This window comes from Ptychodera flava, chromosome 19 (genome assembly GCF_041260155.1).
Source record: "Ptychodera flava strain L36383 chromosome 19, AS_Pfla_20210202, whole genome shotgun sequence".
Classification (NCBI taxonomy): Eukaryota; Metazoa; Hemichordata; class Enteropneusta; family Ptychoderidae; genus Ptychodera; species Ptychodera flava.
Genome location: NC_091946.1, coordinates 30945620 through 30961521, shown reverse-complemented (window position 1 = coordinate 30961521; position 15902 = coordinate 30945620). Strand labels below are relative to the sequence as shown.

The following is a 15902-nucleotide window of genomic DNA, read 5'->3' as shown; positions in this document are numbered from 1 at the left end:
GATTAGTACACTTTGCAAAACAGACTATCAATATGCAAACATTCAGATATCTCTGATATATATTTAAGTTGTGCACCCGAAGTAAAGCCAAAAACTGCAACTGAATGACGTAATTCGTGGCTGGTATCAAGCTTTGGGAAACATACTTTCAATAGGCAAACATTCAGATATATTTGATATATATCTTTAACATGTCAAAGTAACGCGCCCATACAGCGGCCGAAAAAATTCAAATAAATGATACAATTCGTGGCTGGTACGATTTATTGTAGGCATGTATGAGCCAGTGTTTTCATTAAAAAACAAACTGACACCCCCCCCCCCTTGAGCATTTCAAAAACACGGTGACCTCCTCCCCATCATCAAAGTCAAAGTAAGGGTGACCTCCCCTTGGATCCACTCCCAGGCTGAAGAAACGGACCTGTCCCCCACAAACGGAAAAGAACAACGCTGCGACAATTTAGTGCGCGGCAAATATCTGTACGGTTACCCCCGGTCAACAGACGCTTGTGGTTCGATAAACGACAAAGGCCGCTGTGTGCATTAGAAATGTTGAAATGCATACAGGGGCGTTCGCCTTTTATCAAACCACAAGCGACTGTGCCCCGGTCCATTCCAAATACACCCCCATACACACACACATACACACACACAAACGCACAAGCTTTTAAATAATGACTTGCAAGAAATCATAAAATTCGTTCGCACACAAATTTTGCTAACGGATATTATGAACTCTTCAGGTCTTCATTATTCAACGTCGTCATCCTTGTATGATGTAAGCTTGCCAACCCAATTGTGACCGTAATTTGTTAGAAGTTTTGTGTGACATGATCATTACTCTCTGTGAAGAAGGTGTCCTATTTTGCAGACTTTGTGGTCATGACAAAGTGAGTACAAACGGGTGTAAAAGTGAACAAAGAAATGATCATAGGAAACCATTCGCGCAGTCACTTTTATGAGATTGTCCTGTGTTATCGAAATCAGTCGCCTAGGCTTCACTGGCGAACCCTAGTGTTATTATAAATGGCACAGCTAACTGCGATGATCCATCCTAAACGATTTGAGTGCGAGACTGCTATAAGCTATAATGTGTATACGCAAGGAGTGCAGTAAAAATATGTTGTTCACAGGAAACGGTGCAGAAATGTAAGACTATACTATTCCTTTTTCGGTTGAGAATATGAACAGTGTTCCACTAATTGTGGTTCAAACGACAAATTTTGTAATATTCAATCTGTCGAAATCGAATTCATCTAATGTCTGTAACAGTATTTCGAATGTACTTTCTGATCCGCGAAATGCTCTCGGTTCGGTGTTGAATTTTAAAAATGACACCATGATATTTACGACTAAAAAGAAATGAGAAATAAAAGAGGAATACCAGAAAATAGATAAAACAAGATGTCAGCGTTTTATCATTATGTCGCTGGCTTTTGTACAACGGGTATCGATTTTGAGAAAGCGAGAAGCGCGGCAACTTGATATCAAGGTAGAGTGAGCCTCGGGCACAGATTTTGAATCGGATGCTCAATCAATCCCGCTATTCCAAAGTTTCTTGCAACCCGCCATGAAAATTGGAAACGGAAGCAAGGAATTCATTCCTCTTTACATGAAAGTCGGGAAATGATTCTGCCCTTGGAGATTGACACGGCCAATATTGCTGATAATGCATGAGTCAAATCTTGGTAAATAATCTGAAAATATTTGCTTATTTATTCAAAACACATTTCCGCGCCCTTTCTGAATAGAACACGTTCCCCATGAAAGTCAATAAGGTTATAATTTGAAATGAGGCGAAGTTCAAACAGTGGAAGAATAAACTCATACAAAACATATTTCCTTGACTATACTCTTCGATTTGACCATTCTTTGGGTACGTGCGCGTGAAGCCTTTTCTATTATCAGATTAATAAAGATGGCGGATAGGGGACCGGACATTTTGTTACAGGCGGTAAGAGGGTGATCGGCAACAGAAGTCTGTCGGACTCGGAGATGGCATATCGAATAATTATCGCGGCATATCCTTTGGTATAGGTAGCCACGAACAGTTTGAACTATCTTTTCCAAGTTTAAATAACCTTCGTTTCTATTGTGTGTGCTATGATCACCCACAGTTGTTTAAGAAATATAGAGGGTTAATTCTTATGGCACAGCATCATTCCAATACTGGAGGCTACTCTGTGAAGTTACTATAAAACACCACGTGACAGGGAACAAGCAAAGAGAGACCGCAAAGAAATGTATACTTCTAATATTCCAATGACGTCATTGTATTTTGCACCCCTGTGTGCTTCCACCTAACCCCGACAATTTCACAAGGCGCATAAACGCAATGTGAGTTTACACAAGGTGGTATATTTTATCTCCCGCTCTCTTCACTTTTGTTCAACATCCCGCGCATTCGTCCCTTTTCGATATACAACTCAACGAGACAACACATATCTGAGAAATAGCTGGGGGTGTAAACACTCATTTTGGCAATCCAAGCTCAGGGGTTTACTTCAAACATGAAGGTCCCTTTTTAGTGACTGCAATTTTCAAGTGCTAGAATCAACACAAGTCAGTACAGTTTGGCGCGTCTTATCATGACTTCCTTTCACAACACATTACATTTTGTTGTGTTTTGAATAAAGTTGAAAACATTGTACATGCCTTTCTGGGCGAAAATGACGGTGAAATTCGTCAAGAAATAAGCTGGCGGGACACTTAGTGAATTAAATTTCTTCTTTAGCCCGTTTACCACCATGGTTTTACCCAAATCTATTCTTATCAATGGTGATTTTGGACCTAATTATAGAGATTCGGGGGAGAACAGGTTAAAGAAATTCAGCCATTTGTATTCAATGAAGCAAGTCATTAATTTTGTACTTCGGGTCACGGTCACTCCACAAAACGTGCTAGGGTGAAGTTCAAATAGAGCCCGCTAACACCATGGCGCGGTTCTAGCGTTTCACGCGTAATTATTTCCCGCGATATGTACTTTTGTCTACTAGCTTTTTAAAATGTGCCTTTGTCTTTCGCTTTTTAAATGCAGTTTTTAATTATTTGTCTACTTTCTTCATATTTTTATATTTTAAAATTTAGCGTTAAAGCGCGTGGGGTAGAGTAACCGTGATTAAAGATACAGTAATTATACTTTTGATGACATTTTCACTATCTTTGTTATGTATGTTAACTTCACGGTTTCATGTTCTACATCCTAAGGCATGTTGAAACAAAATGTAGCTTGTCAACACAACGTCCATAGGTGTAAAATGCAACATTATTGTTTACATTTGAATTCTGGTCAGGATCCAGAATTTACTTGTCAACAATAACAATTCAGTTTACACATGTGCAGATTAATTTATCGCGAAATAAAGTAAAAATGATACAATACATAAAATAAATACGGATCTTTGCAAAACCTGTACAAAGTCATATATCTTTTCATTTCGTGGCTCCTAGTATCATATTTCAATTTTTAAGCATTTAAGCAACTTGATATTCAACGTGATATTCAATGGCACAGGTAAATTGATAAGATCGGGCTCTGCTCTAGTGTACTGAGAAAGAGCCGTTAACTTCGTTTAAAAACTATCTACTGTTGATTGACCAATCAGAGTGCTCAATTCAGGGTGTTTTATTTACTCGTAAAGCCCTGGTCACCAAATTCCAGAAACGAATGACAGCGCCGTAGTAAAGTACTGTCCAATCAAAAGTGAACATGTCATATTCTGTAGACATCTGGTACGTTTTTTCCCTAATATTCAAATTTGGTAACACAGCGGAAACCAGCTGCAACACAAAATCTGCGGTGGTACAAACATAAACTAATGTGCCCTAGGGCATTTATTGGATGTTCCATTACATTGGAAGGCTATTTCACAAATAAAAGTTTTGATTCATATCCTAAACATGTTACATTGACAAAGGGGACGGTTGACGTAAACATAGAAAACGAAATTATATCAGTTAGGGGCGATAGTTTTTAAGTCAGATAAAACCCTCGTACTCGGGCTCTTCTGGTACATGAAGTCCAACCTTACGATAAAATGTCTCGGCCTGCGGCCTCGACATTTTATAGTTGGGTTGGACTTTATATACCAGAAGAGCCCTCGTACTCGGGCTTTATCCTATACATATTATTAGTTCTATTCGGTGAAGCTTCATACAGCCGGGCGTATAGACGGCTTGCACTACGTGATTTCATAGTAAAATGCGTCACCTCCTGTGAAAAACATTTGGAGCAGAAATTAGGTTAATAAAATTCAAAAAATCGAGAACGATATCATTCAGGATTTGATAGATAAAAAACCCCGTTTTGCAGTCATTTGCGTACTTGGTTCAAAGTCTGCCATTTACATCAAGTTTAAAATTCTTCCCCTCACTTTCAAAATCTTAACCGGTAAATGTCCAGAGTATTCGAAGTCACTGATAGATATTCAGGTTCAACGACGTGTTCTCCGTTACTCCGATAAACCATTGTTAATTCGGCGTGATACGAGGAACACTACTGTAAACTATGGTTTTCGTGCTTTTTCAGTTGCTGCTCCAATATTATGGAATGAACTAGCGTTTACTAATGCAATTTTAAACTGTTCGGTTCAATCCTTTAAGCGCCAGTTGAAAACTATCTTTTTAAGGAATGTTACTGTGTTTAATGATATGTATTGATTTTCTTCTCTTTGTCATTCTTATTTCATTGTTTGTGTACAGAGCACTAAGACGAAGTGTAGTGCGCCTGTTAGGAAATAAATAATAATAATAATAATAATTTGATAGTAAACATTCGACCGGGCAAGATATTCCGAACATTGAACTCGCCAGGCTATCAATGTACTTATGTTACTTCATCTTTTACCAATTGGGAAGTTTCACAAGTGCTTTACTTACAGAGTTGTACTTTTAGTTGGATTCCCTGCTTAAGGTAGGGATGACGTCAAGAGTGTCCTTTAAGACATCGGCTGAGTATCCCTTCAAATGTCACTCGCAGTCCTTGATTTAATTGCCACTCCATCTTCGATCTTTAAACTCTCAAATATTTCTCAGTCTATGTTGCCAGTCACCTAGCTGTGGGTCCATAGCTGTGGTGTTTTCAGACGGGATTCCTGCCTTTTACGGGCTGGTTTTGACTTTTCCGATTTTTAACCCCGCCACCACAGCTATGGGATATTCCATAGACTAGCGTCCAAATCCGCCGCAAGCACCCTTTGCGCAAGTTTGCTCGACGATATTTCGAAAAATTTTCCATCCAAATTACAAATTGCCAACACTCATCGACAGCTTGGTTATTAGGGACTCACCAGACCAGAAATCCGCTCAAAATTCACTGAAATATCGCCTTTTTTCTAAGTTTGCGCGACTATGACTACACGTAGACCGCCATTTTGCTAGCGTAAAACTGTTGGTCGAGGATCCCTGCAGTACGTCACTACAATGACGTAGGGCCGTGACCTCTCAACTTCTGAACACAAACTAACTTACGGCCAGCATCCGCGCGGCGCGCCACGAATAATTATAGATCCTAGGACTGAACTTTTTTCCCCCAAGTAAAAGTTTGGTTTCAGTTTTGTGAGACTGGGAATGTCCATAAGACGAACGATGGTCATCGATATCACACGATGAATCTCTCAGTTTGTGTTTAGAAGTTGAGAGGTCACGGCCCTACGTCACTGTAGTGACGTACTGCAGGGATCCTCGACCAACAGTTTTACGCTAGCAAAATGGCGGTCTACGTGTAGTCATGTCGCGCAAACTTAGAAAAAAGGCGATATTTCAGTGAATTTTGAGCGGATTTCTGGTCTGGTGAGTCCCTAATAACCAAGCTGTCGATGAGTGTTGGCAATTTGTAATTTGGATGGAAATTTTTCGAAATATCGTCGAGCAAACTTGCGCAAAGGGTGCTTGCGGCGGATTTGGACGCTAGTCTATGGAATATCCCATAGCTGTGGTGGCGGGGTTAAAATCGTAAAAGTCAAAACCAGCCCGTAAAAGGCATGAATCCCGTCTGAAAACACCACAGCTATGGACCCACAGCTACCAGTCACCATGACTGTTGCGACCCACAGTATTACCCCGAGAGGCTGTGAGTTGCTGGAATATATTCCTGTTTAAGCTCGTGTTGCTACATTGTACAATCTAGTCAGTGTTGGTGCGGTTTACCAAATGCTTGAATCTCTGACAAATCTCGTCAAATGTAGCGATTTTTAATATTTTTTTGGAAAACAAAAGAAATCCAAAAAGGTGGGTTGATTTAATCGAAAAGAGATCACAAAGGATTGTGTTCCCGTGTTATATATAGATCATGTTTCGGTAGAACAGATGGAATTTCTGGACCAACGTTTGAAACATTAATAAACCCGTATTGCCTGGCCATGAAGGCTATAGCGTTCGTTTTTACCCATTTCTACCGCTGGCTGCGCTGTGCCTATTTCGTTAACACAGCGCAGCAGACGGTAGAAATGGGACAGGGACCAAAGTGAATGCACGATCTCGTGCAAAGCGCCACCTAGCACTAAAATGGTCTGCTTTCGAGAAGATTCATTGGTTATCAATAGAGCTAAATTAGGTTCACGTCGGAAAAGGAAATGTATATCGTGATCGTTTAAAATAGCTTCTCGACCATCTATTTGTCTTTTATACAAAGCTATTTGTTTTCGTCATGAGCGCTTAATTACCACGAGAAATCCATGGCGAAACCATCAGAGTGGAGTCTGCGCAGAAAGCTAGTGTGCAATCTACCTAGTTGCTCCCAGGGTTTCGAGAATAACTCACCAGAATAACATTCACCTCACCGAAAAACATTCATACGATCACATAGAGAAATGATTCACATAACTGACTATAACAAGAAGCATGACAAAATGGTAGACTTTGAACCAAGTACGCAAATGACTGCAAAACGGTTTTTTTATCTGTCAAATCCTGAATGATACCGTTCTTGATTTTTGAATTTTATTAACCTAATTTCTGCTCCAAATGTTTTTTTCACTGTAATTAAGCATGTCTACAGGACGTGACACATTTTACTATGAAATCACGTTGTGCAAGTCGTCTTTACGTACGGCTGTATGAAGCTTCACCGATTGGAACTAATAATACATATACCAAACTAATGACTCGTTCTACACAGAAAAAAGAGCCCGATGTTATCACTTTACCTGTGTCATTGAATATTACTGCGCATTGCACTGTGGCAGTTGTTAAATGTTGTTTCAACAGATTAAATAATTGATTAAATTAATAGTTTTTGAAGAACGAAACTGAATTTTCGACATATTGTATCTCGGTACTTTGCTAACGTGTGAGTGATTACATTTCTATTACTTATCTTCTACCACTGTCATATCTTACAGATCGTAAAGAAGGGCTGGAGTTCAATGCAGATAAACAAACGTGTTTTAATATACCATTGCACTGACACTGGGGTACCCGGTATGTGAGGTATTTGAGAGGACATCTGAAATACAAGTACTTCAGTGCACAAATCCGTAACCGAACAAATATCAGACAAGCCTGAGTATTACACTCATATTTCTTTAATATTCTATGGTATGACGTATATGAACACTAGATACAAATGTGTCAGGCTACAGTAATAATATTTACATTTTGCTTGCGTCAGAGAGAAATGACATGGAAGTAGCAATCTATATATAGAAAACAGCGATAAGTGAAATGAGATTGATTAGGTTTTAATACCGTTGAATTGAGATACAACATTTTCAGCCCACTAAAATACAATGACAATGTATTAAGGCAGAATGCGCCTCGGGGATAGATATTCGGACCCTCAAATTTTTCCAAGACTGTTTTGGTCTACCGGTTGTGGGGACTCATTTTAACGCTAGTGAAGTAAGGAAAAACTTCACTGTCCTAATTTTTTGAAAATCGGAAATTTTATTTTTCCCCAAGACCTAACAGAGATGGCGGCCATTTTGAATTTCATTTTTTTTGATTTAGTACCAAACTTTGCACGGAGACCCCTGATTTAAATTTTTGATTTGGTCAGAGAATGATTGAAAATTTCATCGAAGAAGGATTGAGCAAATTTAAGTTTAAGTCTTTCACTATCTAGGCGCATACTACCTTAATTCACACTACATGTTTTTGTTTATTTATCTTGACATAACACGCCCATTTGAATTGTTTTGCATTTTCTTAGCACTTTCAATACCATACATAGATAAGTGCATGAAATGTACAATTCGAATCTTTTTAAAAATAATTTATACTGAGAGCTGAAATTGACACTTAATTATTGCTTTCTTATACACACATGAATATCTTTGTAAACTCAGGACAAGCGAAACGTGAACATATACATGTCTTTCATCTTTTGACACTGTACAATCTGAAAATAGTTCTAGTGTTTCACTTTATATGATACATGGGTAAATCATAGTTTGGATCGAAGCAATCAATCTAGAAAATTAATGAACATAGATATGTTTTCTCGTTGAAAGTGTTTCGGAATGTCTTAGAATTGTGTCTCAAATCTATTTTGTTTGATGGTGCATTTATAGTATATTTAATGCCCTACTAGCTCTACATATTGGTTGTTTTCATCTATTTTTGTCATGTGTGTTAAGCGCATTATTCATACGTTTTCCTCCAAAATTTTGTCGAAATGCCGGGCGTTCGACTTGTCGATGAAGCCTGCATGTGTGCAATGATCGTTACTGTCGTGTAGAGAATTTCATTTTGGACTGTAATTCATTTATCAACAATAACATTGCATGCTCTACACAACGCACAATGTTGACAAAGCTAATACTTTGTATTTCAACAAATTTTGTTGAGAAGAAGATTAAAACGTACTCGTCTTCTAGAACAAACAAGAGAAAAAAAATGGCGGGAAGTTACCGCCAATGACTATACAACGTGATCATTGTCTGGATTGGCCTTCAGAATGATCGTTTTGTTTTCAAAATTTGAAGTCACGAGTCATGCGTTTTCAGTGATACATTTGGTTTCATATTGCTTTGAGAAATGACGTAGTTGACTGATTCAGTAGTTTCGTTGATTAATCGTCATTTCAATTCACCCCTTTTGCAGAGTGGAAGATTCGTTCGATGATATGTCACGGCGGTGAATTTCGATTATTCGTAATTCGTTGCTAAAGAACGCCTTGATACCATATTTGCTCATCGTAAAGGGTCTTTGAAGACACCTGAGGTAATAAACGCCTTGAAAATGAGAATTTCATATATTTCTGAAAGGAAACTATATTTTATCTGTAGAAATGGGGTCAATCTAGAATTTTATTCTTTTGGGCTTGTGGCCTGACTCTGTTGAGAGAACACACGTTTGACATAGAAGAAAATTCGAAATGCTTTGAAGAGGAAAATTCGAAAGCCTTTGATGACTGTCATGTTTCAGATAAAATGATTCTATGAGGTTTTATGATAACATTTAGAACTAAATATGACCTATGAACTAAAAATGACCTATGAACTAAAATTGACCTATGAACTAAAAATGACCTATGAACATTAATGTAAGAAGACCTAAGTAATTACCTTTATCCGTTTGACAATACATCTAGCATTAAAGGTATACTGTCATCTGTTCCAATTTTGCCACAGCTACCATGGAAAGAGAAAACCTAACCAATCACAGTTTTAAGCGGGTGGCCGCTTTTTAAAAACAGCGCCCTACATGGGCTTTTTAAAACTCAAGGAACGCCCCTTTGACCATATATGGGCATATGTAGATTACAGGTGACTGTATACCTTTAACGCTGTCTAACTCAACAGCTATGTTGCAATGTTTTACGTGTATGACAGCTCTAAGAAATGTGACAATATCACAGCCTTGGTGAAGGCCATTGGTTCATTCTTGTTCAACGAAACGTGATTGAAGTTCGTTGGAATTGACAAAATGCAGGTGCGACATTGTATAAGAATTCCCGATGTATAATTAATGATTACGGACTGAATTTTGTCAATGTTTCCTTTATAGTATGGACAGACTTCTTCTGTCACTCGCCGGTTCGTTGTTTCCTCTTGTACATGTATGCCGTTTATCCGAGTGTATACTCGTACCTGCTCTGGTATGATAAAGCTGAACTGACTACGATCGCCTGCCCGCGTAGGGACAATTTTAGCATCCACACTATTTGTATTTGCCATTGGCAGGCTCATCACAGTTTTACAATTTGTTAAAACATTTTCAAAAGCAAACTCAAACTCAAACACAAATCTCCTACAAGACGGAGTGCAAAAGTGGCTGTTGTTGTTGAAAGTCATGACAAAGCTTGCAAAATATGACTCAAAGTTGGCAGTAGAGACTGGATATTTTACTTCCATGTTAAAAGGGGAGGGATTGATTATTAAGGGCATTTTCTAGGTTCTTTGTCAAACTTGAAACTGTTATTGTATCAGCTATATATATATCGATTATACATCAAAAGAGACCCATTCATTCAAGGAAATGGACTAGACTTACACACAATGGTACAAATAGTGCTAATTTTTGTTAAAACTGTGAAAACTAAATGATCACGACTTACGAGAGTATAAAAATTCCCACTTCCATTATAAGCCTTGACAGCCTTGCAGTGGCCTTCTTAGTCAGGTGGCTTAGCAACAAAAAACAGCAAGATCGTTACAGGGATGACAAAAGTGCCAAATTTGCTTCAGAGGTTCACATATGTGTGTAGATCAAAATTAGCTATTGCTCCAAAAATTTGGGCCATCGGAAAGGCTCGATGACGTCATAAATTCAAATGGCCGCTATTATATTGCTTAAAAATCGGTAAAATACGGGTTATTCGGCCAGTTTTCAATATTCTTTTAAATAAACTGACACAAATATTCTCAATTATAAATAAAACATCAAATTGACGCAAATCAATTATTATGATGACGTCATCAAGCCAAAATGGCCGACCATATTCAAAATGTCCGCTTTAACATTGTCTAATTTCAGCATTTTATCGCCTGAACTGAAATTAACATCCCAAATTACAGAAAATACATATAATTGATGCAAATCAATTATTGAGATGACGTCATAAAACCAAAATGGCAACCGAAAGTTACAAAATGGCCGATTCAGTTCACTATGCAAGGTATAATAACCCATTTACGTGGCAAAATGATAGTTTAACGGTAATGTTCAATTTGTATGAATATTCCATAAACTCAAAATAAAAGATAAATATACCAAAACTTCGCCAATAAGTTCAACACAAGTAACAAACTCTTATGAGATTATTTATTATTACACAATGGTCTGTGTTTGGAAAATCGAAACTATATAAAAGGAAATAAAGGCAACTTCACACATTGGTTCTACCTTTGTTTGTGATACGGTATAGTGAGTAGATCAATGTGGTTTCGTGATAGGGAAAAAGTAAGAAACCAGTGATTTTAGTCTGGTAATGTGACCTTGGTCCCAGAAAAAGGTTATGTTTTTGATTCCTCCTAGCGGCATTTCGGGCCAAAGTGGAGTCCCTTCAGTCACTTGAATGGTTTTGAGAGATGCTAAGATCATTATGTTGTGGTCTGATTTTTGCGTGAATTGGTGCTCAGACCGTTCATTTGTACTCTCTCTGTGTCTGGATTTTGCTTGAAGGAGGACATCTTGTATGTTTTTCTTCCTTTTACACGTTATTATAGGTTTTCTGGAAAACCATGGCCACTGTTTAATCGCCCTTCATTATTTTCCAGTTTCTTATCACATTGTTCGATTAGGCTGGTTTTGATGAGGTTGTGCTGACAAGTTTTTTGTTACATCATTACTCTTATTTTTGTTGATGAAGGATGGCTGAAGTTTTGTTACTCAATGACTGAAGTCCTGCGTTCATTTTGATACAAGCTATGTCTTTCTTTTTATAATCTCATTGTTGAAGTTTTTGCGTTGAGAAATTGACCTTTTTATGAAGTCCATATTGTTGTTGCATGTGCTAACATATCTGAGTAATTGACCATTAATGAAGCATTTGAAGGTTGGTGGCAGATAATTATCGTCAGATGGTTTTGTATAGGTTTTACAGTCGAGCCACCAAGGTCAAGGTATTAGATTTTGTCGATAGAATGATCAAATATGAAATCCCAAGTTGAACGTAGGGTGCAGCACTCCTCGAATGTTGTAAAATGTTGTAAAATGTTACAAATGTTGTAAATGTTAGAAGTTGATATTCTGTTCCTGAGTAAATCATGAAAATGTCACCTTTTAAATTTCCATAGTTACGTAATATTTGACCGGATTGGGGATTTAATACAACTTTCTGCGTTTCATGGTATGTGATTTCAGCTCTTTCTGGTGAGCCCATGCTGCATCATGAATTAATTTATCTGTATTCTTCTCAGTTGAATTAAAATATGTTGCGTTTCAGAATAATCGACAGTAAGGCTTTCATGTACGTTGTTGTGGGGTTTCTTGGTATCGTATGTGTTGCCTGGTATGTCTCAGAGTCCAACTCTATGATCGCTGCATTTATGGCTTCATTTTTGGCATGTTTTTCTACATTGATACCACGTCTGATGTTACCAGAATAGAGTTTGCTTGTATTTTTAGTGATTCTAACTAGTTTTTATGAAGTTTTTGTGTCCCTGACATATGTAAGTCGTCTTTGGACGATTGGTTTTATGACAAAGTCTAGAAATTCCAAGATTTGGTTTCTGGGCTCGAGCAGCCATTTCTATTGATACGTTTGATAATGATTATTCCTTCTGCTTGGGTTCTGTGTATTTTTGGCAGGAGGTACCATCGTGATGTACAAATTAGTCTACTTATGGGAATGGGGACACTGTAAATCACCTCGTCAATGATCTTCTTGTCGCAGATAACTGATTCCATATAAAATTTGTACAATTTGAATCTATATACAAAATGTTGCCTTAATGTACAGTAATAGTGTAAATTTCGCAGCTGTCTATAACTTTCTTAAATGTCATTTGTCGCATCACAATTGCTATGCCACGTCCTTTATTGATGGGTTTTTATTGTGATTTGTTTGATTTAGACAGATTGTTCCGACAGACAAAGACGCTTTTCACAAAATTCACGAAAGCTGCAAAACAAACAAGGTAATCTAGCTTCAAAAGGCAAAAAAAATCTTCTCTTGGTTCATGAATATAAATAGATTTGCTTCATTTTGGAGGATAGCATATCCTCCAAAAAGAAAACTACTGTAGCACAAAACTATGTGTCTGTCACCACAAATCGGGACATAAAAAACCCAGAAAATTCAACAAACGAAAACGGCTTCTCAAACAAAAGAAGCAAAAGACCAAAATCACAAACATCAAACCTTTTTTCGGGGACCATGGTCACATGACCAGGGTCAAGGCATGATTTATTCACCGGTTTCTCGCCATGTTTTTCATTATCATGAAATCACACTACTATTGATCTACTCACTATATCGTAAGACTTTCAAAGGTAGAACCGATGCATAAAGTTGCTCCATTTCCTTTATATTGATTCAGTATTTCAGACACAGGCCATTGTTAAATAATCAATAATTTCATAATATTTTGTAACTTGTGTTGAGCTTATTGGCTAAGTTTGGTACATTTATCATTTATTTTGAGTTTATGGATCATCAAGACAAATTGTACATTACCTTTAAACTATCATTTTGCCACGTAAATGGGCTATTGTACTAAGTATAGTGAACTTCATATAATAGGCCATTTTGTAATTTTCGGTTGCCATTTTGGTTTTATGACGTCATCACAATAATTAAATTGCATCAATTATACTTTGTCTGTAATTTTGGGTATTAATTTCAGTTCATGCACTAAAATACTGAAAACAGGCTTAATTAACAGTGTTTGAACATCAGCAGATGACATTATGGGGGATATTTTGAATTTGGTCGGCCATTTTGGCTTGATGACGTCATCATGATAATTGCTTTGCATCAATTTTATGTTGTATTTGTAATTTGGGATGTTTGTGTCAGTTTATTCAAAAAAATATTGAAAACTGCCTGAATTAGCCGTGTTGTAACATTTTCTAAGCAATATAATGGCAGCCATTTTGAATTAATGACGTCATCGAGCCTTTCCGGTGGCCCAAATTTTTGGAGCAATAGCTAATTTTGATCTAAATATATATGCGAACATCTGTAGCAAATTTGGCACTTTTGTCATCCGTGTAACGATATTTTTGTTAAGCCACCTAACTATCAGTACAAACACACTGGGAGCGTTATCTCCGTCTCATATGCGTTGAAATAACAAAGACAAGAAGCTAAGCCTTGTCACTCGTGCGGCTACAATTCCTATTGTATGCAAACTGAGAAAGTACACGTGCTTTCATGAGGGTCTAAGTAAACTCCAATTTCAAATCAGTTACTTTCTAGAAACTCCTATTCAGCTAGATTTTGACATGTAGTGAAACTAACATCTTAACATTTTGACTAACTCTTATTTGTATATACAGGATCTTTTCAAAATACTTTTCTTTCTACAGGTAATAACTAAGATATAGACTCAGAAGAAAAATGTCTAAACCATCCTTAAAATCGCGGCAATTCGTCTCGCATGTTTGTAATGAATTATTTAAAATTGCCATTCTCTAGCACGGAACAACTAAAAGAAACGTAATTCATCTCCTTTAAAAATGGTAATAATCATGATAGTTTTGTTTTTTCTTTTTTCAGTACTTTACAAAAAGAATTGCGGTTATTGAATACATGCTGTTGTAGATTGCATTGCTCTTCAGGGAATATCTTGTGTACATAGAATTCAAATCGGCACTTCCAGTGGTTATATTTTCATCATGTTGATGCTTCATCCATTTTCCGTTCAGGTAACTCATGATGGATTCTTTCCAAAAGTTTATAGTTACTAGGAATGTTTCATGACGTAATTTCATCTGCGATGTATGTGATATGTGCAATGGCAACTAATCGCCTTACAGGTACATGAAAAAATGTCCGCGGTGCATGTTGATGTGTTCCCAAGATCTTGGCGATGATCCGATCCTACAGTATCGTGCACTCCACGCCTTTATCGCATATGGCCCCACACCCTGCTTCAAGACACGATCCGCAGTCGCCATCGCCGCAACAGCAACACCCGTCGCCGAAATCACAGCATCCCCCGCCATCACCAGCCGCCACGGCCTCTCCTCCACCCCCGGCGGCGATTTCCCCACCAGCAGCGCCACCAACCACAGCCTCTCCCGCTCCCATTTGTGACGCAACGATGTACCCTGGCAACAGTACTCCCGCTCCGCCGGCTCCGTCGCCGTTTCCATCACCACCGTTATCTGCTATTCCATTAGCCTGGCCCACACTTGTTGCCATGGTGATTATACACAGCGAGTTTGTCTTTTTTCTTTGTAAAGTTATGAAATTCGTGTGATAATTCCAAGGACCTATAAATTTAGTAGGTCTTCCACTTCTACGATGTTGCGACCTAAATAAACAAAACAAGAATATCGATTTCTGTAAACAAAATCTTGATTAAGGACTTACAGCTGCAATTTACGTTACAACCCAACAGGATTGCCTTTCAAAGCACTTTCAAATATCACAAATAAATTTGAAATGATAAAATGCAAAATTCATTACTTGTCTAGGTCTGTGAAATTTGTATTTGTTTTATAACCCTTATCGTTTTACATGGCCTACCCCTGCAATATGTCATTTTAGAATAAACCGCGTGTTGCCACAAATTCCTTTCGTGAAAGGTCTTTTTCCCATTCAGGATCGAAAACTTGGAACAGTCTGCCTGTCAACCTACGCCATATGGATTCACATATTTCATTCCGCCCTCAAGACACATTTCATATGGAATTTTGTAATTTCCTTTTGAGATTAGGCGCATTATATATATTCTTTATTATTATTAATTTGTACAAACTGCTGTTTTCCTTTGTAAGTTTATCTATAGAAAGACTTCTGTTTATTGCAAGACTGTTCTCAGAGTGTTTTTAATCGGCCTTTGATGTGT

At 37.7% G+C, this 15902-nt stretch overlaps 1 protein-coding gene across 1 annotated transcript in view; it reads right to left on the bottom strand.

Annotated features, from left to right (window-relative positions):
* Positions 1-14121: 14121 nt before the first annotated feature.
* Positions 14122-15902, bottom strand: part of LOC139119256 (paraneoplastic antigen Ma6E-like) — a 19575-nt gene continuing 17794 nt past the window's right edge. Inside the window, exon 2 of the mRNA XM_070682956.1 lies at positions 14122-15365. Within this exon, the coding sequence (XP_070539057.1) occupies positions 14930-15253 (324 nt within the window). The 5' untranslated portion in view covers positions 15254-15365 and the 3' untranslated portion in view covers positions 14122-14929. The remainder of the gene's footprint in view (positions 15366-15902) is intronic.